The sequence below is a fragment of the Equus caballus genome, chromosome 10 (assembly GCF_041296265.1).
Source record: "Equus caballus isolate H_3958 breed thoroughbred chromosome 10, TB-T2T, whole genome shotgun sequence".
Classification (NCBI taxonomy): Eukaryota; Metazoa; Chordata; class Mammalia; order Perissodactyla; family Equidae; genus Equus; species Equus caballus.
The window spans coordinates 11,978,756-12,001,232 of NC_091693.1; the positions used below are offsets into that span (position 1 = coordinate 11,978,756).

The 22,477-nt window shown below is 51.7% G+C and overlaps 3 protein-coding genes across 4 annotated transcripts; 1 reads left to right on the forward strand and 2 right to left on the reverse strand.

The window, feature by feature from the left end:
* Positions 1–318: 318 nt before the first annotated feature.
* B3GNT8 (UDP-GlcNAc:betaGal beta-1,3-N-acetylglucosaminyltransferase 8) lies at positions 319–2,319 on the reverse strand. 2 transcript variants are annotated; one of them, XM_005596268.4, is made up of 2 exons: positions 2,161–2,319; positions 319–1,740 (listed from the first exon to the last, which is right to left on the reverse strand). In XM_005596268.4, exon 2 carries the CDS (start codon positions 1,706–1,708, stop codon positions 515–517), a length of 1,194 nt encoding a protein of 397 aa, XP_005596325.1. In that variant the 5' UTR covers positions 1,709–1,740; positions 2,161–2,319; the 3' UTR covers positions 319–514. The 2 variants fall into 2 exon arrangements, with proteins under 2 accessions (XP_005596325.1, XP_005596326.1); XM_005596269.4 differs by having other exon boundaries at positions 319–1,711; positions 2,161–2,309.
* A 2,543-nt stretch (positions 2,320–4,862) lies between these two features.
* DMAC2 (distal membrane arm assembly component 2) lies at positions 4,863–10,734 on the reverse strand. The gene is made up of 6 exons (XM_001500372.5): positions 10,663–10,734; positions 9,266–9,462; positions 7,679–7,759; positions 6,777–6,913; positions 6,505–6,667; positions 4,863–6,081 (listed from the first exon to the last, which is right to left on the reverse strand). The coding sequence occupies exons 1-6, from the start codon at positions 10,678–10,680 to the stop codon at positions 5,904–5,906; spliced, it is 774 nt and encodes a 257-aa protein (XP_001500422.1). The 5' UTR covers positions 10,681–10,734; the 3' UTR covers positions 4,863–5,903.
* Positions 10,494–15,202, forward strand: ERICH4 (glutamate rich 4). The gene is made up of 2 exons (XM_023649795.2): positions 10,494–13,329; positions 14,485–15,202. Exons 1-2 carry the CDS (start codon positions 13,156–13,158, stop codon positions 14,716–14,718), a joined length of 408 nt encoding a protein of 135 aa, XP_023505563.1. The 5' UTR covers positions 10,494–13,155; the 3' UTR covers positions 14,719–15,202.
* Positions 15,203–22,477: the final 7,275 nt, after the last annotated feature.

Here is a 22,477-nt window from a genome sequence, read left to right on the forward strand (position 1 = left end):
TTCGGACCACTCCCTTTTTCTCCACTTTACATAAATGAGGCCAAGGCCATTGAAATATCTGTTTCCCTTAGAGACTTGCACGCTGGAGAGTAAGCTTCAGCAGACAGGATGGGGGTGGGAGTCCTCCACAGATGGTTTCCTGCTCTCCCATAGAACGGGGCAAGCCTGGTGTCCCGCTAGGTGACCAGTAGGCCGTTGGAGCTGGCCCTGCCCAGTCAGGGTGGGGAGGGTGTCTAGTGGGAAGGTCAGGGTGTGGCTGAACTCTGCTTTTTCCACTTCTCTGGGGCCCCACACATGCAAAGACAACTCGAGGCCTCAGAGTGGGGAGTGCATATTTTTCAAAAATACAAGTAGACAAAAACAGTCTGCCACCTCTTGCTGCCCAGTCCCCTGGCCTGAGGGTGCCCAGGAGGAACTCAAGCAGCATGATTCCAGGACCTCCTCCCTCATACCAAAGCCTAGAAGGAGAGGTTGAGGAAGCAGCAGGCACCGAGGACGCCCCAGGCCAGGAGGCTCAGCACTGGAGTTGAGGGTCCCGCAGGTGTTTCCAGAGCCGGATGCTGTCCTGGGGGCTGAGGGGCCGCACCAACAGCAGGTCTCGGAGAGTGCAGGGGTCAGCAGTGCGGTCTGCTGGCCAGGCTGTGAGGAAGCCTTTGTGGGCCCTGGGCACCAGGCCCAGGGCCTGGAAACACAGGCCAGTGTAGACATCGTCGAAGGGGAAGGGTGCCACACGGGCCGCCGCCTGCAGCAGCCAGGGTGCCAGGCGCCCAGCGATGACGTAGCCACCCCCACTTGCGTAGGCTGGGTAGCCACCTTCGAAGAAGGACCCAGGCACGTAGAAGGGTCCTCCAGGCTTCCGGAGGGGCTTAGCCTGGGTAAAGACCTCACCCAGGTAGAGGCCTCGGGCCCAAGTGGGTGGCAGGGCCCGCAGGTGGTCCAGCAGGGCAGGAGTGTGCACGAAGGCATCATCCTGAGCTTGTAGGACAAAGCTCACGCCAGGGCAGTGGTGGTCCAGCCAGGCCAGCAGTAGCAGGTCCTTGAGCGTCTGGTTGAAGGGGACATCCAGGAAGTCCCAGAGCAGCAGGTCGCTGTAGCGGTGGCTCTCCCAGGCCACCAAGGAGCCTAGGTCAGGCCCCCCGTCACCCACTGGAGACCCCAGCAGGAAGAGTAGCCGGATCCCGGGAGCTGGACCACCCCACGTCTCCCTCACAGCCTGCCTTTCTGCAAAATGCCCTGGTTCCGACTTGACAGCCAACAGCAGGTAGGGGGCATCTGTATCTGTGCAGCTGGCCACTTGGCCACTGCCACCTCCAGGCAGCCACTGTGGGAAGCTCCGGCAGGCTGCTGAGAGCAAGAAGCGGCGGAGGTCCTCAGGGTAGGAGGTGAAGTCGGGGATCTCGGCAGCAGCAGCAGCCCCCCAAGCCCGGCAGTCCCCAGCCTCAGCACTGTCCCCACTGGGCAGGGCCCCCAACCGCCACTGCTGCTGGTTCCAGTAAGCCGAGGGCAGTGGGCCAGTCTGACCCAGACGGGCTGAGAGATTAGCTGGCAGGGTAGGCTCGGGGCTGGCTGGAGTGGGGCCCTGTGGGGTGTCCCGGGGTCCTGGGTAGGCCTTGCTAAGCTGTGACTCGGATGTCCACTCGATGTACACTTTGAGGCCCAAGAGTGTGAGCAGTGCTGACAGGCAGAGAAGGCATTTGGGGCAGCGCATGACCTGGCCCAGGGAAGGGGCGGTTGCAGGAGCTGCAAAGAAGCCATGCAGGCCTTTGGGGTGTGGAGAGGGCCCCCACAGTCCCCTCCAACCCCTGTAATGGCTTCTCACACCCAGGCCCTAAACCAGCCCTCAGCCAAGGACCTAACTCTTCCCTGTTCCTGGACCTAGGAATCCTTCCTCTAATCCCTTTCCAACACCCTCCTCTTTCCACTCTCAGCCCAACTCCTTCCACCTTCCTAGAAACCCCGGAAGTCTACCTATTTCTCACTCCATCCCAGGCACCAGGGACTCCGCTATTCCAATCCCCTCCACCCCCCAATTCGTCCCCCTCAGGGACTCAGGATCACTGGGGTCAGCTCCTTCCACCTTTATAGAAACCTAGCCTCCCTCGCCCCAACAATCCCCACCCCAGGGCCCGGGGAAGCAGGGATCTGCTCCCTCCTCTTTACCTCTGGGTCCGGCTCCCGCCAGCTCCGACACCCCAGGGCCTCTGGTCCAGCCCTTCCTTGGTGCCCTCCCTTCTGTCCTAGTCCGTGCGGTGGTGGTGTCGTTGTTCTCCAGCCCAGCCCAAGCAGTCCAGAGGGGCGGGGAGGGGAGGGGAGCAGGAGGCTGGGAGGGCCCCAGGGGCTGGGAGGGGCTGGGGCGGGGCTGAGGGAGGAGGGGAGGGAGGATGGGAAGGAGGAGGAGGGCAGGAGGCAGACCTGAGAGATGGGGCTGTGGCGTGTTAGGGCTGGTTTTCTGGTGAGACAGTGGGAAAGGTGCAGGGGTGGCTGCAGAGACAGACGGGGTCCCAGAGAGACCTGGGAGGGGAGAACAGGGGCCTGGGAGAGAGTGAGGCTGAGGGCCAAGCCTGAGCTTGGCTGGGTAGTGTTGGAATGGCCCAGGGATGGGCAGAGTCCTAAAGGGGCAAAGCCTGGAGGCGAGGGGCTGGCTCCTGGCCGCAAGAGGAGGTGGCGGTGAATGTGCTGAGAGGGAATGGGTTGGTCCTGCCAGATATGGGGAGGAAGGGTGTTGTGGCTGCCCAGAGTCAGGGTGGGGGTGGTGCAGGGGGCTGGTGAGGTGGAGGAGAGACAGACATTGTAGAGAAGGACATACAGCCATGGAGACCTCAGGGGGAGGCAGGGAGAAGAGAGAGGAGAGACAAGAGAGGGAGACTTAGGGAGGCAAAGAGGAGAGAGTTACAAGAAGAGAGATGGAGAGGACAGGGAAGGTGGAGAGACGCAGGAGGAGAGGGAAGTGGAGAGAGTGAGCAAGAGATCAGGGGTGGCTGGGAAGCCCCCGTGGGGGAGGGAAGAGAGATCTGGAGAGACTGGTGGAGGACTGTGGCAGAGAGGAGGGAGTCTGCGAACAGAGAGCCACCCTCGGAGAGGTGGGGAAGGGAGCCAGGAAGGAGCCAGAGCGGATGAGATGGACGGGGAAGGGGTGGGTGGAGGGGGAGCCAAGCCAGAGGGCAATAGAGGGTGACAGAATGGTGGCCCTGGGAGCCCTCAGAGCTGAGCTAACCCCTGCGTCTCCATCCCCTTTGGTGTCTGGGCTGTCTGCCCAGCAGGACGGGAATCCGTCCCCACCCATCCCCCACTCCAGCTTGGGCTAGCCGCGCCCTGGGGCCCTGGCCCCGCCTACAGCTGCTCAGTGACTCTGGGAACACTCACATCCGGCCCCCTGGGATGAGAGGGTGTTTGCCTGTGTTTACACCCCTGCCCTCCCAGGCCTCTGCTGTTGAGGCTGCATTAGCTGTCTGGGGAGGCGGGCGGGTGTGGCCTCCTCATTCCAGACCTCCTGGAACCTGAGGTGGGACTCAGGGACCCCCCACTGAGGCCAAGCTGACCCCTTCACCCCACCTGGGGTTGGGGAGGGACTGTCCAGATTGTCTCAGGAACCCCATCTGTCAGCAGCAGCTGCTGATGATCTGTCGAGTGCCGAGATCCTCTGTCCCCGAGCACCCCAAGTTTGAATAATAGAGCCCATGGGACCAGCTGGGGGAAGAGTGCGGAGGAAGTGGTGCATGTGAATGGAATAAAAGCTAGAGGGACTAGGGCAGGGGCTTGAGCACCCCTGGAGGCTGGGGGTGGGGGTCAAGGCCCCTTGAGCGCTTCTGGTTCATCTCAGGTTCATGTCATCTAGGGGTGCAGAGGTTTTCGACCAGGGACAACAGTGCCTCTCGAGGGGAGGTTGGAAATCTCCGAGGGTACAGTTTCGGTTGCTGTGTGCATCATTCTGGGCCCAATCAGGAAGGAGAAACCACACAGCAATTGGAACAGGGTAATCTGAATATTGAGAATGATTCAAGAGGTGCCTTCTTGTGGAACCGAGGTGGGGGTGGATGTGTGGGTGGAACATGATCAGCCCAACCCCAAATTCCTGCCTCCCTAAGCCTTTGGATCCCCCTCTCCAGTTAACACCAGGGCAGTTCTGGCTTCTCGCCTCAGTAGCCCTAGGCCACTGCTGCGTCCAAGTTCCAGGCAGCCAACCAGGAAAGCTGTTAGAACCACTCCCGCTGCACTGGCTAACTTATTATAGCGACTCTCTAGTACGTGCCCTCGTACCAGTGAACTTGGTCCCATCTGGTATTCCATCTGCTCACCAGTCTAAGACCTTCAGAACCCACTCCTGCATGGGTCCCCAGGTCTCTGCCATACACATATTTGCAAGTCTTGTAATTTTTTCAGGGTTTAAGCTGTTCCCTCCTGGATCCTGGTGAGCACCTGTCCCTTGGAGCATGTTTAGATTTGACTCGAGGTATTTATGGGTCTAGTGACAGCAGGGGGTGCCTGTGATGAGTCTTAAGAATAGACACCCCCTTTCAGGGCATCTGCCTAGGTGAGGTCATCACAGGGTTTTCAAGCCCAGGAAGGCTGGTGGTCTCCTTAGATACTGGTAAGGGAGGCTCAGAGTGACTTGGGGGTTCGACATCATCTGTTTCCTCTGGGTCCAATCAGATGACCCCAGGCGATAGTTTGATTGTGATGCCACTGCCTGCTGTGGATTTCTGACATCCTTTCCCATTGCCAAGAAGCTCAGCGCAGTGCTCAAGCTAACGGCAGGACCATACCAAGCCCCAAATCCCACCTTTGTGAGTCTGTCTCATGGAACACTCCAAATGCCAATGCCGTATCCATATGGATCCAATCAGGAGAGAAAAAGCACATCGTAATTTGAGCAGGAAAAATTTAATGTAAAGAATTATTGACTTTAACAGCAAACTGAAATAACGAGGATTCACTGGTAAAGTGCTATTGGAAATCCACCTTCTGGGGTGTGGTGGAGTCATTCCCAGGGAGGTGCCTCACTGGAGGCACTCCTCTATGAAACTGACTGGGAGGTGGTGCCAGGGAAGCTGCTGACCACCTGGCACCTTTGAGGAGCCAGGTGCTGTGGAAGCCACATGCACTGCAGGGACCTGAGCAAGCTCACCTGATCAGAACTAGGAAGCAAAAGCCTTTCCTTCTGTAATGTCTCTTGAGCGCCCTCTACTGACCTTACCGTGCCAGTTAGCAAAGGAAAAATATTTCAAAGGCTCAGATCAATTTTCACAGAGCCAACAAGAAAGCTGAATTTGGAGCTGTGAGTCCATAAATCGCTAGGTGGGAACACCACAGGACTTGCGATGCTACCAGCATTAAGCGAGTGTGGGCCAGGATGCTGTACCCTGTGGGAGCTGAGTCGTCCCACACAGGGAAGAACCACCCTGTAAAATGCCAGTAGCACCCCATTATCAGTCAGGGTCCCGGCAGGAAACCGTTGCACACTCAAATGAGGATAATTTGAGAAGAGTCTGTTGACAAAAGCCAAAACAAGAATTTCTGGACATAGCAGTGGGCAAAGTCGGGGGAAACCACGAGGGAGAGTGCAGCTTTCTGGGGCGACTTACAACTGAGCCCTGACCTCCCCAGGCCTGAAGAGGCAGGAGGAGGAGGTGACTGGAACTGGGAAGGAGGGGAGTGTGTGGGAAAGGCTGCCTGACAGGATGACAGGAGTGGTGACTTTCCTCCCAGGGTGCAGCCAGCACCTCCCTCAGGTGGGGGAATAAATACCATGACCTCCTGCTCTCCTTCCCCCTGAGCTGCCAGTGCCGCAACCCTCATTCCACCCGACACTGAATGAACCCAACTGAAAGCCAGAAGTATGGAGAACTGTCAGACACTCAACACAGCCCTGCTGAGATCCAGCTTGACGGGGAGGAGGCTGAGGGCTAGGCAGGGATGGACCTGGCTGTGTCCTGAGACTGTTCCTCCGGCCCCAGCTTCAGGCCCTGGGCCCAGTCAGCCCCCAGAACATTGCAGTTGGGCAGCATCTCCTCCACCAAGATCTGAGTGAGGCCCGGGTTGGACACGGCAGGGAGGTCGGAGATGTCCAGCCTGCGGAGGTTCCTGAGAGGAGGCAAGAAGGGGGGGAGGCCCGTGTGAGGATGGCGTGTGTGTGTGTGTGCGGAGGGGGGTGTACCAGTCCCCACTTCAACACCTAGCTTCCTAAAATAAAAGCCTTCAAATGTCCAAGTACATGAAATCCACTGTTAGTTACAAATAGACACCTCTGGCTCCTACTGTTCTGCAACAGTATAAATACCACGGAGTTCTCATTAAAACAAAAAGACGACAAAGTAGGAGTCCTTCCATCCTCCCAGAGATTTCTTGCAACTATGTGCTGATGCAGCACACAGCTTGAGGTCTGTCATGGAGGCAGGTGATACGGGGAACCACCCAGCAGTGCCCCCTCCCCACTTCCTCTCCCGTATCTGTGTTGGGTGGGAGCCCCTGCCCTGGTTTGGGGCCCAGCCTGTGCTGAGGTCTCACTGGAGGTGGTGGAGGCAGGCGAGGCCCCGTTCAGAGACTTGGGGGCAACCGGCCAGTGAGAGCTCCTGCAGTGAGCCAGCCAGCTGGTAGAGGCGGCTAAGACACCAGTCATCCACATGGGGACAACGCTGCAGCGACAGGGACTGGAGCTCCTTCAGTGCCACTGTAGGGGGAGAGAGCAGATGGCACTGAGGGCCCTTCTGGAGCCCACCACAAAAGGGAAAATGCAGAGCCTTGCCCATCTCCACTCCACCCCACCCTACCCCACTCACAGAGGTTGTCCAGGCCTTGGTAGTTGATGGCACAGCCACTGGCATCGACAGCCTCTACAGGCACTGCCTGGAACTTGAAGAACTCAAGAGAGAAGCGGCCACGGCCATTTGGCCGCATCCACTCCTGGCCCTGAAACCTGGAATGGGAGACAGGGAATGTCAGCAGGGTACCCTGCCTCTCCCCAGGCCTCCAGCCTCTTGAGAACGCTCGCTAGCCCCGTACAATAAAATGATCGTATTGCATCTGGTGCACTTACTACATAGCAGGCCCTGGACTAAGGGCTTTACATGTCTGGTCTCATTGGATATTCTGACAATCCCATCCAAGATGGAATGTTTGGTCAATTTTACACACCTGGAAGCTGACGGCCAGAGAGATTACTAACATAAGAGAAAAGAGCTGTAATACAAGAATCCTCACAGATGGGCAAAAGCTGAGACATTTTCAGATACATCGACTGTTTCTAAGGAAGGTGCTAGAGGAAGTGCGCAAACAGTGAATTTTAATTGGAACCAAGATGTGGGGTGGATGGAGTCTACATGAATTGTTTTTTTCAAAAAAGAAGAAAAAGGGGGAAAAAACCCAAAGGGAAGGAGAAAGGAGGGGGAAAGAGGAAAGAAAAGAAACACATTTATTGAGCACATGTGCTATGCCAGGCCGTGTTCCAAGTGTTTAGATTGCAAATGTCTCTGAATCTTTACAGCAAACCCTGTAGGTTAGATACAACTACCATCCCATTCTACAGATGACAAAACTGAAGCTCAGGAACAAGCCCCAGGTCACACGTCAGTAGGGGGCAGAGAGCAGGGACTCACGGGGAAGGCTGTCTGACTGCAGAGCCCAGGGCTCAGAGAGACGCTCTACCACCCCCTCCAACCCCCTGACACCTTTACTGTCATACTTGACTGCGCCTCCCTGCTTCAGAACGAAATAGGCGGCTGCGATGTACGGGCCGTACTGCTCCTTGACATAGGTGAAGGATCTGCCAAGAGAACAGGAGGTGAGGGTGAGGCCTGGCGAGCACCGCCCCCATCACCATGCCCGGGTGCTGCTTGGGGGTCGGAGTCCACAGCACCAGGGCTGATGGACAGGCAGGCAGACACACAGACAGGCAAACTGAATCAGGCTGTAAATATTTATTGAGTGCCCATTAAGTGCTGGGCACTGAGGGACAGTGGCGACCAAGACAGATAACTGTCCCTGCTCTTGTGAAGCTATCTTACAGTGAGAACGGATAATAAACCAAGGAGTAAAAGCAAATTGCAGATAGTATCAATTCCATAATGAAAATAAAACACAGGGGCTGACGAGGAGTGGTTCCGGTCCGGGGTGGGGATTGGGGAGGCTGATTTAGTTCAGGTGTTAAGAAATGCTTCTCGGAGGAGGTGACACTTGAGCAGAGATCTGAGTGGTGAGAAGGAATACAGAGGTCAGGGCAAAGCCTGCCAGGCCAAGGGAACAGCTAGAGCAAAGGCTTGGAGGCTCAGATGAGGATGGTTGAACAAAGAGCAATAAGGATGCCATGTTGGTGGAGGTGAGGGGAGTCCTTGGCAAGGGTCTTAAAGCTCAGTAGAGGCCAGGCTTTAGGGCTTGGAGTTTCACTTTTATGCTAGTTGCAATCAGAAATCATCAGGGGGTTTTAAGCAAAGTGGTAATGTTATCTATTTTACTTTCTTTTCTTTTTTTTTTTTTTTGAGAAAGATTAGCCCTGAGCTAACGTCTGTCACCAGTCTTCCTCTTTTTTGCTGAGGAAGACTGGCCCTGAGCTAACATCCATGCCCATCTTCCTCTACTTTATATGTGGGACACCTACCCCAGCACGGCTTGACAAGTGGTGTGTAGGTCCGCACCCAGGATCTGAACTGGCAAACCTTGGGCTGCCAAAGTGGAACATGCGAACTTAACTGCTGTGCCACCGGGCCAGCCCTATTTTACTTTCTGAAGAATACTTTCTTCGACTGCTTTGTAGACCCTAATAGACTGCAGGGGGCAAAAGGTGACCAGTTAGGAGATGCCTACGCTAATCCAACCATAGAACGAAGGGGCTCAGACCAGGCTACAAACAATGAGGAGGTGACAACTGGTCAAATTTAGGATATTGTAGTATTTTATTGATGGACTGGATGTGGGGGCAGAGAAGAAAAGAGAGGAATCAGGGATGACTCCTTAGAATTTGGCCTGAACAACTGGGTGGGCAGTGGTGCTGTTTATTGGGATAGGGAAGGCTTAGAGGTGAGCAGACTTTCTTAGGGGGAAATCAAGGGCTTGCCATTAGCCATGTTAGGTTTGACATGCCAGCTAGACCTCTAAGAGGAGATGGTGGGCGGCAGGTTGCCTATGTGAGCTGCAGTCCTTGGGAAGGGTGTGGGCTGGAGGTGAAGATGTAAGTCAGCAAGGCTGGTACTGGAAGTCACAGGGCTGCCTTGGAGTGGCAAGGGTAGGATCTGGGTTCTGCCTGGCAGCAGTCTTGTAGGCCAGGGGTTCTCACCGATTTTTCTGGTGCACCTTCGACACCTGCTTTCGAAGCAGATATTCCCTCAGAGCCTGCACATCATAGAAGCGGTCAGCCAGGAACTGGAGCACCGTCCTCCCCTTCCTCTGATTGCCCTCTGGGGCCACTGTCCTGCTCAGGCCACGGATGCCCCTGGGACCCCCTTTCCATATTGGGGCCACCAGGTGCAGGGACTAGACAGGAGGAGAGGAGAAGAGGGGCCGAGACTGAAACCTCCTGTGAGAGACAGGGCAGTATCCCCCTGTTCTTGCTCCACGAATCTCCCCACCACCCCCACAACGCTTTGCGGCTTACTAAATTCTCCTTTCAGAACTTCCAAATTCTGCCTTTAGGAGCGCCCCAATTTCCCCACGTTTACCCAAGTTCTTCCCCTTAACCAACCCTAAATTCTCTCTTGGATTTGGTCAAATATCCTTGGTTTTCCCAAATTCTCCCCCAACCCTTATTTTTCTCTCAACATCTCTATTATCTTACCTCTTAATTTCCCATAAATTATTTCCTTAATTTTATCCATTTCTCCCTGGAGTCTTCCTTAATAAACCATTTCTTTCCCCAAAATATAATCTTAATTTCTTTCCAAACCACCCTTAATTTACCTCTTAAAGCCGCCAAACTCTTCCTTCAATTTCCCCTCCAAAGTCTTCTCTTAGCCTGTCCCAATTTCTGTTTTTGCCCCAAATTCTCAGAATAAGTTTGCTCAAATCCTTATCTTCCCTCAAAATTCCTCTTAAGCCTCTTAAGCTCCCGACCTCTTACTTTCATTTTCCCTAAATCCACTCCTTGATTTTGCCCAATTCTTCCTGAATTCTTCCCACGAATACTGCAAATCCTCTCCTTAACTTTCCCCAGGTCTTTCCCTTGGAACTCCCAAATTCACCTCTAGGTTCCTGCCCCTTACCCCCGCCATCATCCCTTTGGTTTTCCATCTAAATTCCTAACTCTCCCACGAGTTTCCCTCACCCATACCTTCTGGTCTCCTACCCTTGGAGCTCAAAGGCCAGTTTCTCCGCAATCCCGCAAACCCTCTTCCGCTGCAGGTCCCACTCTCGGCCGCCCAATGACTCCCTGGGCCCCCAGTCGAATCCTTCCTTTCGATTGGCTGAGGGGCCATCTTCGGAACACACTTCCTACTTCCCCATTGGTTCCTCTCCGCCAAGTCCCCGCCCCGCTCCCTCTCCAAACGTCCTCTGCGACCAGCGCCGCTACTTCCGGGCTCCTGAGGGCCACACGTGTACACTCCCAGCGCAAGGACCAGCGGAGGAGCCTCCTGCTCCTTCTCGCTTCCTGCTCCCTGGGCAGCGACAGAGTCCCTGAAGGCAGAGGTAGCAGAGCGGATTTCAATTTTGGGGACTCCAGGAGCGCCGGTCACCTACCGCCTTGGGCGCCGCCATCTTGATAGGATTACGTAACCGGAAGGGGCCGGTCTTATTCCACCCGCCTAATTCCGGCTAAGACTTCTCTTCGTACGGCCACACCTCCTCCGTTTTCCAACCCTCCTCGTAAAGGCGCCAGCTCTTTTTACTCTTGGGTTTAGGGATTGCTGGGAGCCCTCTCCGTGGGCCTTAAAATGGGACTCTGCAGGCTTTCCCTAGGGGAGGGTGTGCAATACTTCCTGGTGGAGGACCGACCTTCCCCCCGGCTGTGCTCACAGTCCCCCTGAACTTGCTTGTTCCTTCAGCTCTCACTGGCTACCTCCGTAAAACAGGGAATGATGTGACTGAGAAAGTGACTGTCTCATTCTTTAAGCCAGGGTCAGGGAAGGGAGAGGTCGAGGGTTTTGGTGAAGTTAAACTTCAGGGCAAGAGACAGAGGTGAGCTCTCAAGACTAGTATTGTGATGTGTTCTCGATTTCAGTTTGGAGTTCAAGGCTAGATCTCAGGGTGAAGTTTCAAGGTGAAGTCTTCTGGATAGAATTATTCATTCACTCCCCAGGTATTTACTGAGCACCTACTACGTGTCAGGAACTACCCTGGGTGCTGAGGTTACCGTGGTGAACAGGACAGACCAAGTCCCTCTATCAGGGAGTTAACATTTCAGGCAGGGAGAAGATGGATAAGAAACAAATGAATAAGCAAGATAACTTCAGATAGTGTTTGATAAGAGGCAAATAAAAACAGGCAATATAATAGGGAGTGACTAGGGGGCAGGGCCATCAGCAAAGGCTCTCTGAAGAGGTGCCAATTAAGTGGAGGTGAAGATAAGGAGACAGCCATTCAAAGATCTGGGGGAAAAGTGATCCAGGCAGAGGTAACAACCAGTGCAAAGGCCCAGAGGTGGGAACCAGCTTGCGGAGAGAGGTAGGAGACTGGGTCAGAGTGGTGGGCAGAAAGCTGACTGCTTTATTCCACTCTCAGGGGTGTGTTATGATCTGATCGACATTTTCTAAAGATCATCTCTGCCATGTGGAGAACAGATCTTGGAGGGGAAGGGTGGAAGCAGGGCTGTAGCAAAGAGGCTACTGAAATAGTCTAGACAAGAGCTGAATGGGGACAGGAGCAGGGACGGGGTGATGGAAATGGTGAGAAGTGTTCAGATTATGAGTCTATTTTGAAGAGCATGCCAATAGTTCAAGAAACTGAAAGGATAGTGATGCCACTTATGGAACTGGGGAAACTGGGATTGGAGCATGTTTGGAAGAGCAGGGGTAGGCAGAATAGTGTCCCCTCCCAAAATATGTGCATCCTGATCCCTGTGAATGTGTTACATATGTGGTAAGGGGAAGATGTGATTAAGTGAAGAATCTTGAGATGGGAAGGTTATCCTGGATAATCGGGATGGGCCCGATGTAATCACAAAGGTCCTCTTAGATGAAGGCAGGAGGGTCAGTCAGTAGGAGACGTGATGAGAGGTGCAAGAGGTTGGAGTGATGCAAGGAAGGGGCTGTGAGCCAAGGAGTGCGGGTGGCTTCCAGAAGCTGAGAAAGGCTAGGAAATGGGTTCTACCCTAGAGCCTCTAGAACCCAACCCTGTGGACCCACTTTAGACTTCTGACCTCTAGAACTGTAAGATAATAACTTTGTGTTGTTTTAAGCCACTAAGTTTGTGACAATTTGTTACAGGAGCAGTGGGAAACTAATACAGCGTTGTAAGTCCCAACTCAGAGTTCTGTTTTGAGTATATTCACCTTGAGATGCCTGAGGCATCCAGGTGGAGATGCTGAGTAGAGGTCTGGAGCTCAGGAGGGAGGTCAAGGCTGGAGTCACAGACTTGGGAGCCATTGATGTACAGATGGAATTTGAACACCCTGAGCCTGAAAGACAGATTCTAGCAGAATGAGGCCCACAGTGTGTCCCAACCTTTCCCACAGCCGGGCCAATGCTGATAGTGATAATATCTGTGGGCAAGTCTGTGGTTGGTAGAATTGGCTGTTCCCCTGTAGGACAGCAGCCTGGACACTGAGGGGTCATCCTCTTGGAAGCCACCATTGGCTGCTCAGGCACACTGGTTGGGAGGCCCTGGAATGGCCTGAGTGGAGTAGAGGGAAGGACCAAGCAGGGGGTTAACCAGGGGCCAAGTGGAGAAGAAGGCAGCAGAGGAGACTGAGGAGGAGTAGGAGGAGATGAGACCAGGCATTCAGACATCAGCACCCATAAGAGGTCAGGCCTGAGAAGAGGTAGAGTGTGACCTCTGCTAGAGGGGCTGTGGTTGGACCCTTGTGCGCAGAGTTGAGGTTAGACGTCAACAGGAAAGAAGAAACACACGAGGCTGCTGATTCTCACTGCAGAATGGACTTTGGGATGCTATCCCAGCCTCCTCCTCCCCCACCTCCGCTCTGCCCTTTCCTCCCCCCACCCCCAAGCTCCCCAGGGGACTGGGTCACTCTGGACCTTGCTACTTCCTGCTCCTGGCTGCTGTTGCTCAGAGACTATGGAGCAGTGGAGGCAGCTGAGGCAGGCTGGACTCGTGCCCCCAGGGCTAGGCCCACCTCCCCCGGCCCTGATGGCGGTCCCCCCAGCGGGGAGGGCTGATCAGACCCTCAAGTCCCCAGGGTTAAACACTGAAGGTGTCTGGGACCGTCTTCTGTGGATCTGGGAAGAGCTGGTGAGTGAGAGGTTTGAAGGGGCAAGAGATGAGGGGTGGGGAGACAGAGAGAATGGATGAATGAACAAGCATGAACGGAAATAGAAGGGGCTAGAGATTGAAAGACAGACATTGACAGACAGGAATAGAGAAATAGAGAGAGAGATAGATACAGAGAAAGAGATGGAGACAGAGACATAGAAAGATCCGAAGACTGAGAGACAGGAATAGAGAGGGACAGAGACAGAGAGACCCAGAAAGAGAGAGAGAGAGAGAGATGGAAAGCAGAGATTGAGAGCAGCAGCAGAGACAGAGACTCAGATTAAATCTGAGAGACAGAGAGAGGTGGAGACAATCAAAGGCAGGAGCAGAGAAATAGAGACAGACAAAGAGACAGGGATATGGAAAGAAAGAGACAGAGACAGACAAGTGGAGACATAACAAGACAAGGAGACATAATAAGAGAAACAAAGAGACTTAAGACTCAGAGACACAGAGAGAGAGGTAGGGACAGTGAGGGACAATGAAATGGAGAGACAAAGACAGACAGAGACAGAGATCAAGAGACACTGGGAGATCAGGATGGTACTTAGGGTCCAGGGACACACTGGGGACCCCACCCAAGTGTTGCAGGCCTGGATTGTTTAGAAAAAATATTTATGACACCTTTAAAGATGGTAAGGTGATAGGTGTAGGGACCACAGTGATGGGATTTTTGCAGTAGAAGAGAGAGAGAATGGGCTCAGCTCTGAATACATCATGGGCAAGTGGGGATTTGTAGCCAAGGAGCAGGGTGGGGTCAGTGGATGGAAAATTCCTAAGAGGACACATCATGGGTAAGGGGGGATTCTGGTAAAAGGCCTAACGGGATTCTTGCTGGAGGCAGGCCAGGGTGATCAGACAGCACTCCGGGGATGGTGGAGGGTGAGCAAGCTGACCAGATATGGAGGTTGATCAGATGGGGAGGATGGAGGATTCTTGCTAAAACTGGATTTTACAAGGAAGTGCACAGATGGGTCTAGGAGAAGGTTCAGGAGCCTGACTCAAGTTGGGTCAAGCAAAGAATATTGTCAGGACTTGAGCCGGGACCTGCTCCCACCCAGGTTCCGGAAGGGGGCAGCTCAACTGCTTGTCCTTTGGGGAGGGATGCCCATGACTCCCCCTTCTCACTGGCAGGGGAACCTCCGCCGAGTGGACGCCCAGCTGCTGGGCCAGCTGTGCAGCCTGGGGCTGGAGATGGGGGCGCTACGGGAAGAACTGGTTGCCTTCCTGGAAGAAGAGGAGGAGAAGGAGAGCATCGAGGAAGAGGAGGAGGGCAAAGAGCCCGAGCGCAAGAAGGAGGAAGGACACCTGGGGGCCTCCCACCCAGCCCAGTGCCACCGCCTCCCTGACTTTGAGATGACCATCTGAGGCCCTGCCAATGTGCTTCCGATTGACATAGGAATGAGATGCAAATTTATGCAAAGAAGACGGGGGATGTGCAGGTCAAATCAAGTGAAATGTTGATTTGGAGCCCACATGTGTTCCTTGAACAAGTACTTTCTCTGAAGATGTCTGAGATGAGACTGAGGGGTTGGCCTGTGAGCTGTGGGCATGTTTGTGGGTGATCAGGGAGGTTTGTAGAGAAACTCTAGGTGTATTTGCAGAGGAGCCGCAGGTGTGTTGCAGAGGAGACGTGGGTCTCTGGTGGAGATGTGGGTAGATGGCTACTGAGCACCTGAGACATGGCTAGCCCTAATTGAGGTGCTCCGTATGTGTGACATACACACCAGATTTCAAAGGCTTGGTATGATAAAGAGATTATCAAACATTTCCACAATCTTAAAAATTAATAACATTGAAATGATAAATATTTTGAGTATATTGGGGTAAATAAAAAGATTACTAAAATTAATTTCACCTCTTGTATTTTTAAAATTTTTTATTGTGGTAAAATATATATAACATAAAATTTACCATTTTAACCATCTTTAAATGTCGAGTTCAGTGGTGTTGAGTACATTCACATTGTTTTGCAACCATCACCACCATCCTTCTGCAGAACTCTTTTCATCTTCAAATTGAAACTGTCCCCATTAGGCCGGCCCTGTGGCCGAGTGGTTAAGTTCACGCGCTCCTCGAGGCGGCCCAGGGTTTTGCCAGTTCGGATCCTGGGCGTGGACGTGGCGCCACTCATCAGGCCACGTTGAGGCGGCATCCCACATGCCACAACTAGAAGGACCTGCAGCTGGGATATGCAACTATGTACCAGGGGGGATTTGGGGGAGATAAAGCAAAAAAAAAAAAAAAGAAAAAAAAAAGATTGGCAACAGTTGTTAGCTCAGGTGCCAATCTTTAAAAGAAAAAAAAGAAAAAGAAACTGTCCCCATTAAACAACTCCCCATTCCCCTCTCCCAGCACCTGGCAGCCACCATTCTACTTTCTGTCTCTATGAATCTGACTGTTCCACAAACCTCATGTGAGTGGGGTCATGTGTTTGTCTTTTTGAGTCTGGCTTATTTCACTTAGCATAATGTCTTCAAGGTTCATCTGTGCTGCAGCATGAGTCAGAATTTCCCTCCTTTTTTGAGGCTGAATAATACGTCATTGCATGTACCCACCTAATTTTGTTTATCCATTAATCTATCGGTGGGCACCTGGGTTACCACCTTTGGGCTATTGTGAATGCCATTGCTATGAACAAGCGTGCAGAAATGTCTGTTCAAGTCCCTGCTTCAATTCTTTGGGTATATGCCCAGAAGTTGGATTTCTGGATCAAATGGTGATTCTATGTTTAATTTTTTGAGGAACAGCTTTGCTGTTTTCCACAGCAGCTGTACCTTTCACATCCCCACCAGCAATGCATGAACGTTGGGATTTCTCCACATCTTTGCCAACACTTATTTTCTTTTTCTTCTTCCTTTTTCTTTTCATCCTAATGGGTGTGAGAAGGTATCTCATTGTGTTTTTGATTTGCATTTTCCTAATGTTAAATAAGATTGAGTGTCTTTTCATGTGCTTATTCATCTGTTTCTTTTAACATTTTCAAATGACTGCTAGAAAATTTTAAATTACATATGTAGCTCCCGTTGTATTTCTATGTCACAGCACTATTTCAGACATTTGAAAATGGAATGTGGGTGTGAGTAGATGAGCAGGGAGGGTTTATAGATGTTCCCAGAGGTGTTGCAAATGTGTCAGACCTCCCCCTGCAGGAGACAGGCTGGTACTGCGGGTGGTGGCTGAGGAGAAGCTAGGCTGCATATGGAACTCTTGCCCAGGTCCGCGTTTGCAGAAAAGATGCCCAAGTCACCAGGTGGAGAGTCCAGACTGAGGAGAGGCATCTCTTCAGGGGAGACACTTGGACATTCATAAAACCATTACTCCCAGTGAGGACAAACACTCAGTGATACTTTGGAAAATTCTTCATCACAACGCTTTCTAGTTGGGAGTGAGGATGTTCCCAGAGAAGTGAGATGTTGGCAGAAGAGGTGCTGAATCCCTGTCTATGAGGATATCCTCCTTAAAAATAACCTGTTGTTTTTTGTCCCCCAAGTCTGGGGTGGTGCAGGGGGAGTTTAGGGGTTAAGACTCCATCCCCACACTGGTCCTCCTTTGCCAGCCTTAGCCAGATCTTAAGGTGCTGGGAGCTCTGCTGCGGGAGGGCTGGAGAGGATGTTGGAAGTCCAACCCCAGCACCCAGGCAAGGGGAAAGACACCTGAAGAACATGCAAATGAGCAGCTCTCCCTCTCTTTTACTTGGCACTCTAAAAAGAGGCTGAGGGCAGTTTGGGGTCTCTTGGCAGCTCCATTCAGGCTGTTGGAGTCACAAGGGCTGAGGGAGTGGGGCTCCATGCCACAGAGTCTGGGTCACTCTTGGAGGGGGAGGCACTGAGAAGAGCCTGGAGTGAGTGACTTGGGAAGGAATGCTCAGTATTCAAGGACAGCATGGTGGGTGGCTCCTGATGTCTGGGTGGGAGTTGCTTTGAGCCATGGCCTTGGCCACAGAGGTGACATGTATGGGGAAGACACTCAGGGAGTTAGGGTGGATGTGGTTAGCAACACTGGTACCATCCTCAGCACCACCCTGACTGAGCTACAGCCAGCAATGACCAAGTCAGCTCCAGGCCTGCCCTCCTGTAGCTTAGCCCAGCCAAGGGGGAGAAAGCTCTCACCACACAGGGACAGCCAATATGACCAGGGCTGGAATGGAGGGCCCAGAAAGAGGAGTTGTGGCTGGGATAGGGGAGGCGTAGGTGGCTGAGGGACTCAGATGAAGCAACAGGCCCAGCCTTAAACATCAGGAAAGTGTTCTTAGAGGAGAACCAAAGGAATAAGTGCAAATGAGCCAAGCAAAGAAAGAGTGTATGCTTCCCAAGCAAATGGGAAGAGTGCAACAAGCAGAAAACAGCACATGCAAATGATCCAGTGACACAGCCCCTTGCTACTCAAAGTGTGGTCCATGGTCCAGCAGTGTCAGCATTGCTACAGCTGTCTCCTATTGCATAACAGAGAACCCCAAACTCAGTTGTTTTAAAACAATAGCAACGTGTATTTTGCTCTCGAATCTGAAATCTGCAGGGATAGCTCATCTCTGCTTCATGATGAGCTATTGAGTTTCAGCCAGAACCATCTGAAGGCACAATCACTCACATGTCTGCAGTTGATGCAGGCTGTTGGCTGGGGGCCTCTGTTCCTCTGTGTTGTCTCTCCATGTGGCTAGGTTGGGCTTCCATAGAGCGTGGTGGGTGGATTCCAAAGGCAAGTATCCCACAGAGAGATCCAGGCAGCGGCCATATTGCCTTGTAGGACCAGGCCTCAGGAGCTCTTCAGTCACCCTCCCATGTTCCATTTGTTGAGGCAATCCCAAAGTCCTGTCCAGGTTCAAGGGAAGGGAAAATGGGCTTCACTTCTTTATAGGGGAGTGCAAGGTTCTGGAAGCATGTGGGACAGGAAATATTGCTGTGGTCATTTCAGAAAACACTGTCATTAGGGAAATTATGCAAATTAAAACCACAATGAGATACCACCTCACATCGAGTAGGATGGCTATAATCCAGAAAAAGGAAAATGACAAGTGTTGATGAGAATGCAGAGAGGTTAGAACTCTGTTGTGTTGCTCATGGGAATGTAAAATGGTGCAGCTGCTGTGGAAAACAGTTTGGTGGTTTCTCAAAAAGTTAAATGTAGAGTTACCATATAATCCAGTAATTCCACTCCTAGGTGTATATCCAAGAAAGACATACACAAATGTTCATAGTGGCATTATTCATAATAGCCAAAAAATAGAAACAACCCAAATGCCCACAACTGGGAAATGGGTAAGCAAAATGTCATGCATCCAGACAATGGGATATTATTCTGCCATACGAAGGAATGAAATACTGATCCATGCTACATTATGAATGGGCCTTGAAAACATTATGCTAAGTGAAAGAAACCAGACACAGAAGGCCAAGCATTGTATGATTTCATTTATATGAAATGTCCAGAAGAGGCAAATCCATAGGGAAAGTGGATTAGCAGTTGTCTGGGGTTGAAGGGAGGTGGGAATGTGGAATGATTGCTTAATAGGTATGAGGTATTCTTTTTGAGGTGATGACAATGTTCTGGAATTAGATAGTGGTGATGGTTATACAATGTGAGTATACTATAAATCACTGAGTTGTGCACTTTCAAAGGGTGAATTTTATGGTGTGTGAATTATATCTCAAAAAATAAGGGTTGGTCATTGGAGGGTACCAGATGGGCATTGGTGAGGCTGGACCAGGCAGGACTCTGGGGAGGGGAGGAGGCCCAGTGGGAGGGAGGCTCAGGAAGCAAGAGACAGGTGGTGGAGACTGCTGGGCAGGGCTGCAGTGGGGAGGGGCATTGGCTTGGGTACTAGAGGATGGGGACACAGACGAGGAGTGGGTTTGTGAGAAGATCACATGTGTGTTTCTGAGGCATCTTGACTGTGTGTGTGGGAGTCATGGGAAGGCCCATTTCATGCATGCACACATATGGATGTGTTAATGGATGTCTTTCCCATTGCCCCATGGGAACAGGGTCAGAGACTCTGAGAGGCGGCCCATCTGCCTCAGCACAGGCTGTGTGTTTGAGGGTGGTTAGGCCTTGGCTGGCCCTCCATGCCAGACAACCTGAGTCTCTGGTCCCTCAACTCTGCCACCACCTCAGTCTGAGAAAATATAAAAGACTCTGGTCCAGACCAAGTCAGACGTCTGGAATTATTTAGGCTCATGGCCAGGGTTTGAGTGTCTGTGTGCTTAGAGGTCAGATGTTAGGGAGATGAGTACCTAGGTCCACATGGGTCACAGGTCAGGAGACTGGGCACTCAGTTCCCTTGGGCCTGAGGTCGGAAGACTAGCTGACAGGGTTCCAATGGGTCAGAGGTCAAGGAACTGATGACCAGGTGTCTACGGGCTCAGTGACCTTGGGCAAGTGACCACCTCTCTGAACCTCAGTTTCTTCATGGGTAAATACAGATGATTATGCCACCTGCCTCTCAGGGCTGGGTGAAGATTCAAAGATAACTCATTGGGAGTGGTTGGCACAGTGCCTGGCAGGTACACAGGGCTCAGAAAATGAGAGCTGGATGGTAAGGTGGACTGTGAGGCTGGGGGCCTTGGGCCCTCTGTCGCAGGGCTCCACTTTTCATTCATTCCACAACCATTTACCGGGCACTTGATGTGTGTGAGGTGCTGTTCAAACACTGGGGATTCTGGGAAAACAAGACAAGACAAGCAGAAAGACAGCAATCACAGCAGCTAATGCTCACCAGCATGAAGTGTGCAGAGCCCGGGCAAGAGGTTTCATACGCCCCAGCATACTCAACCCTCAGGAGGGCATCGTCTTATAGACCAGTACAATGAGCTTCACCACGGGCTGCAACTTGTTAGAAAACAACTTGTTAGAAAATTTAAAATTACACACCTGACTTGTATTATATTTCTATTGGATGCTGTGGCGCCCTGCATCCACCAGGTGGCGCCAACATAGGCTTATGCAGCCCCACAAGCTATTGGGCAAGAACGGGATCCTATAAATTGGAATGGAGATCTGTGGAAAGACGCTGATGAAGCTGGAGACATTGAGCCCCTAAATTCTGATGAGTCTTTCTTGCCAGTGGAAGAAGACTCCCACCCTAAATGTGGTCTGTTCAGCCCCGTTTGAGGGGCTTAATCCTGCATCACCTGAGCAAATGGTATTGGTCTTCCCTGAGGCAGTTACCATGGAAGACGATATTGATTCCCCTCAGGACCCTCCCCACCCTTTTTTGCTTCTAGACCTCAAACTAGACTCAAGTCCCAGCAGGAGCCTGAAGGTGAGGTACAAAGTGTGTCCCAGGATGAATGTGAGTTATACTCCAAAGGAAGTACTTGAGTTGTAGAAATTTATATAGACAGAAATCTGGGAAACAGGTGGGCATGGACATTAAAGGTGTGGGATAATGGTGGAAGGGAAGTTAATTTGGATTGGGCCAAATTCATTGATATGGGCTAACTCATCAGAGATTCTGCATTGAATGTTGCAGCTCAGGAGTTAGAAAGTGTTCTGACAGTTTAGTTGGTTGGTTGGCCGAAACATGGATGAAAAGGTGGGCCACAGCGAGCAAAGCAGAAATGCTACATCTGCCTGGGTTTGATACAGATCTTCCTGGACTTATGATGGGGTTACATCTCGATAAATCTGTCCAAAATTGAAAGTATTGTGAATCCAAAATGCATTTAATACACCTAACATACCGAACATTCTAGCTTAGCCTAGCCTACTGTTACTGCACGAAAATGGGGTTCTCCCTTCTGATGCCCATAAACAAGCTAATTAAATATGGAATCAGGTTTTGGGAAAAGAAATCAAATTTATTCTGTGAGATTGATCTGCAGGGAGGTAGGGAGCATGTGCCCTCAGATCTATCTCCTCAGTTCACCTTTGGGGCAAAATTTAAGAGATTAGGGAGAACAGGCTGGCATGTAGAAGCACTGGTGGGACAGGGTTTTGTTTTTTTTTTTTAATTTTATTTTTCCTTTTTCTCCCCAAAGCCCCCCCCCCCCCCCCGCTGCCCAGTACATAGTTGTGTATTTTTAGTTGTGGGCTCTTCTAGTTGTGGCATGTGGGACGCCGCCTCAGCATGGCTTGATGAGCAGTGGCGTGTCCATGACCAGGATCTAAACCGGTGAAATTCTGGGCCACCAAAGCAGAGCGTGCCAACTTAACCACTCAGCCCTGGGGCCAGCCCCTGGTGGGACAGGTTTTGATTGGTGGCCTTCAAGCATTTATGGTGAGATTCCACATATTTGGATGAGGTTCTAAGCATTTCTGATGAGGTGGGGAAGGAATTTTAACAGTGGATCTTTCTGAATGATGGACCCCTCACTTCTGATAAGAGTCTGACTTTTAAGTCCTGGACGTGTCCTGGTCCTTTGGTTCCATGGGGAAGAGAATCTTTAGTTCTGCAGTCATTTCAGGTCAATATTTCTTCTTCTGCACATGCTCTGGCTACACGACTTTGCAAATTTTCTGAAAGACAATTTCTTTTTTTTTTTTTAACATTTTATTTTTCCTTTTTCTCCCCAAAGCCCCCTGGTACACAGTTGTATAATTTTAGTTGTGGGTCCTTCTAGTTGTGGCATGTGGGACACTGCCTCAGCATGGCTTGATGAGCAGTGCCATGTCCATGCCCAGGATCCAAACTGGTGAAACCCTGGGCCGCCAAAGCGGAGCCCATGAACTCAACCACTCGGCCATGGGGCCGGCCCCTGAAAGACAATTTCTTAATTACTCTATTGATAAGATGGGGTCAGTTGAACTGGTCCTGGAGTGCCTTCAGTTACAATTTTGCTCAGTTCCATGGCCAACTTAGTGTATCGGAGGAGTCTTCTTGAGGTGACAAGTGCCCTAATGGCTCTTAACCGCTCAATCCATGCAAACCAATATTGTGGCCTCTTTGCCTTCCAAGATGCCCCTTAGCAACAGCTTTCACCTCATGACCTCATGCACGTATTAATCCACAGCAAACTTTACTGTGAGCTGGCCCAGACAACAGGCTTATGGAAGTGCCTGCATCTTGCCCTATGGTTTTTCTTTTTATGACAAATGACACAGAAGACAGAGACAAGGAAAAATAGTGACCATCTTTGGGAGGAGAAGGATTAGTAAATCAATGAGTAGTCAAACCAAATTTCCCAGA

Excerpts from the sequence above, each read along its gene's own strand:
- DMAC2 (XM_001500372.5), bottom strand. Across the intron at positions 7,760-9,265 it reads AAGGTGCACCAGAAAAATCG|ATCCTTCACCTATGTCAAGG; the intron begins GTGAGAACCCCT and ends TTCTCTTGGCAG. Across the intron at positions 6,668-6,776 it reads CCAAGGCCTGGACAACCTCT|TGGCACTGAAGGAGCTCCAG; the intron begins GTGAGTGGGGTA and ends CTCCCCCTACAG.
- B3GNT8 (XM_005596268.4), bottom strand. The coding sequence starts at position 1,708 with ATGCGCTGCCCCAAATGCCTTCTCTGCCTGTCAGCACTGCTCACACTC.
- ERICH4 (XM_023649795.2), top strand. The coding sequence starts at position 13,156 with ATGGAGCAGTGGAGGCAGCTGAGGCAGGCTGGACTCGTGCCCCCAGGG. Across the intron at positions 13,330-14,484 it reads TGTGGATCTGGGAAGAGCTG|GGGAACCTCCGCCGAGTGGA; the intron begins GTGAGTGAGAGG and ends TCTCACTGGCAG.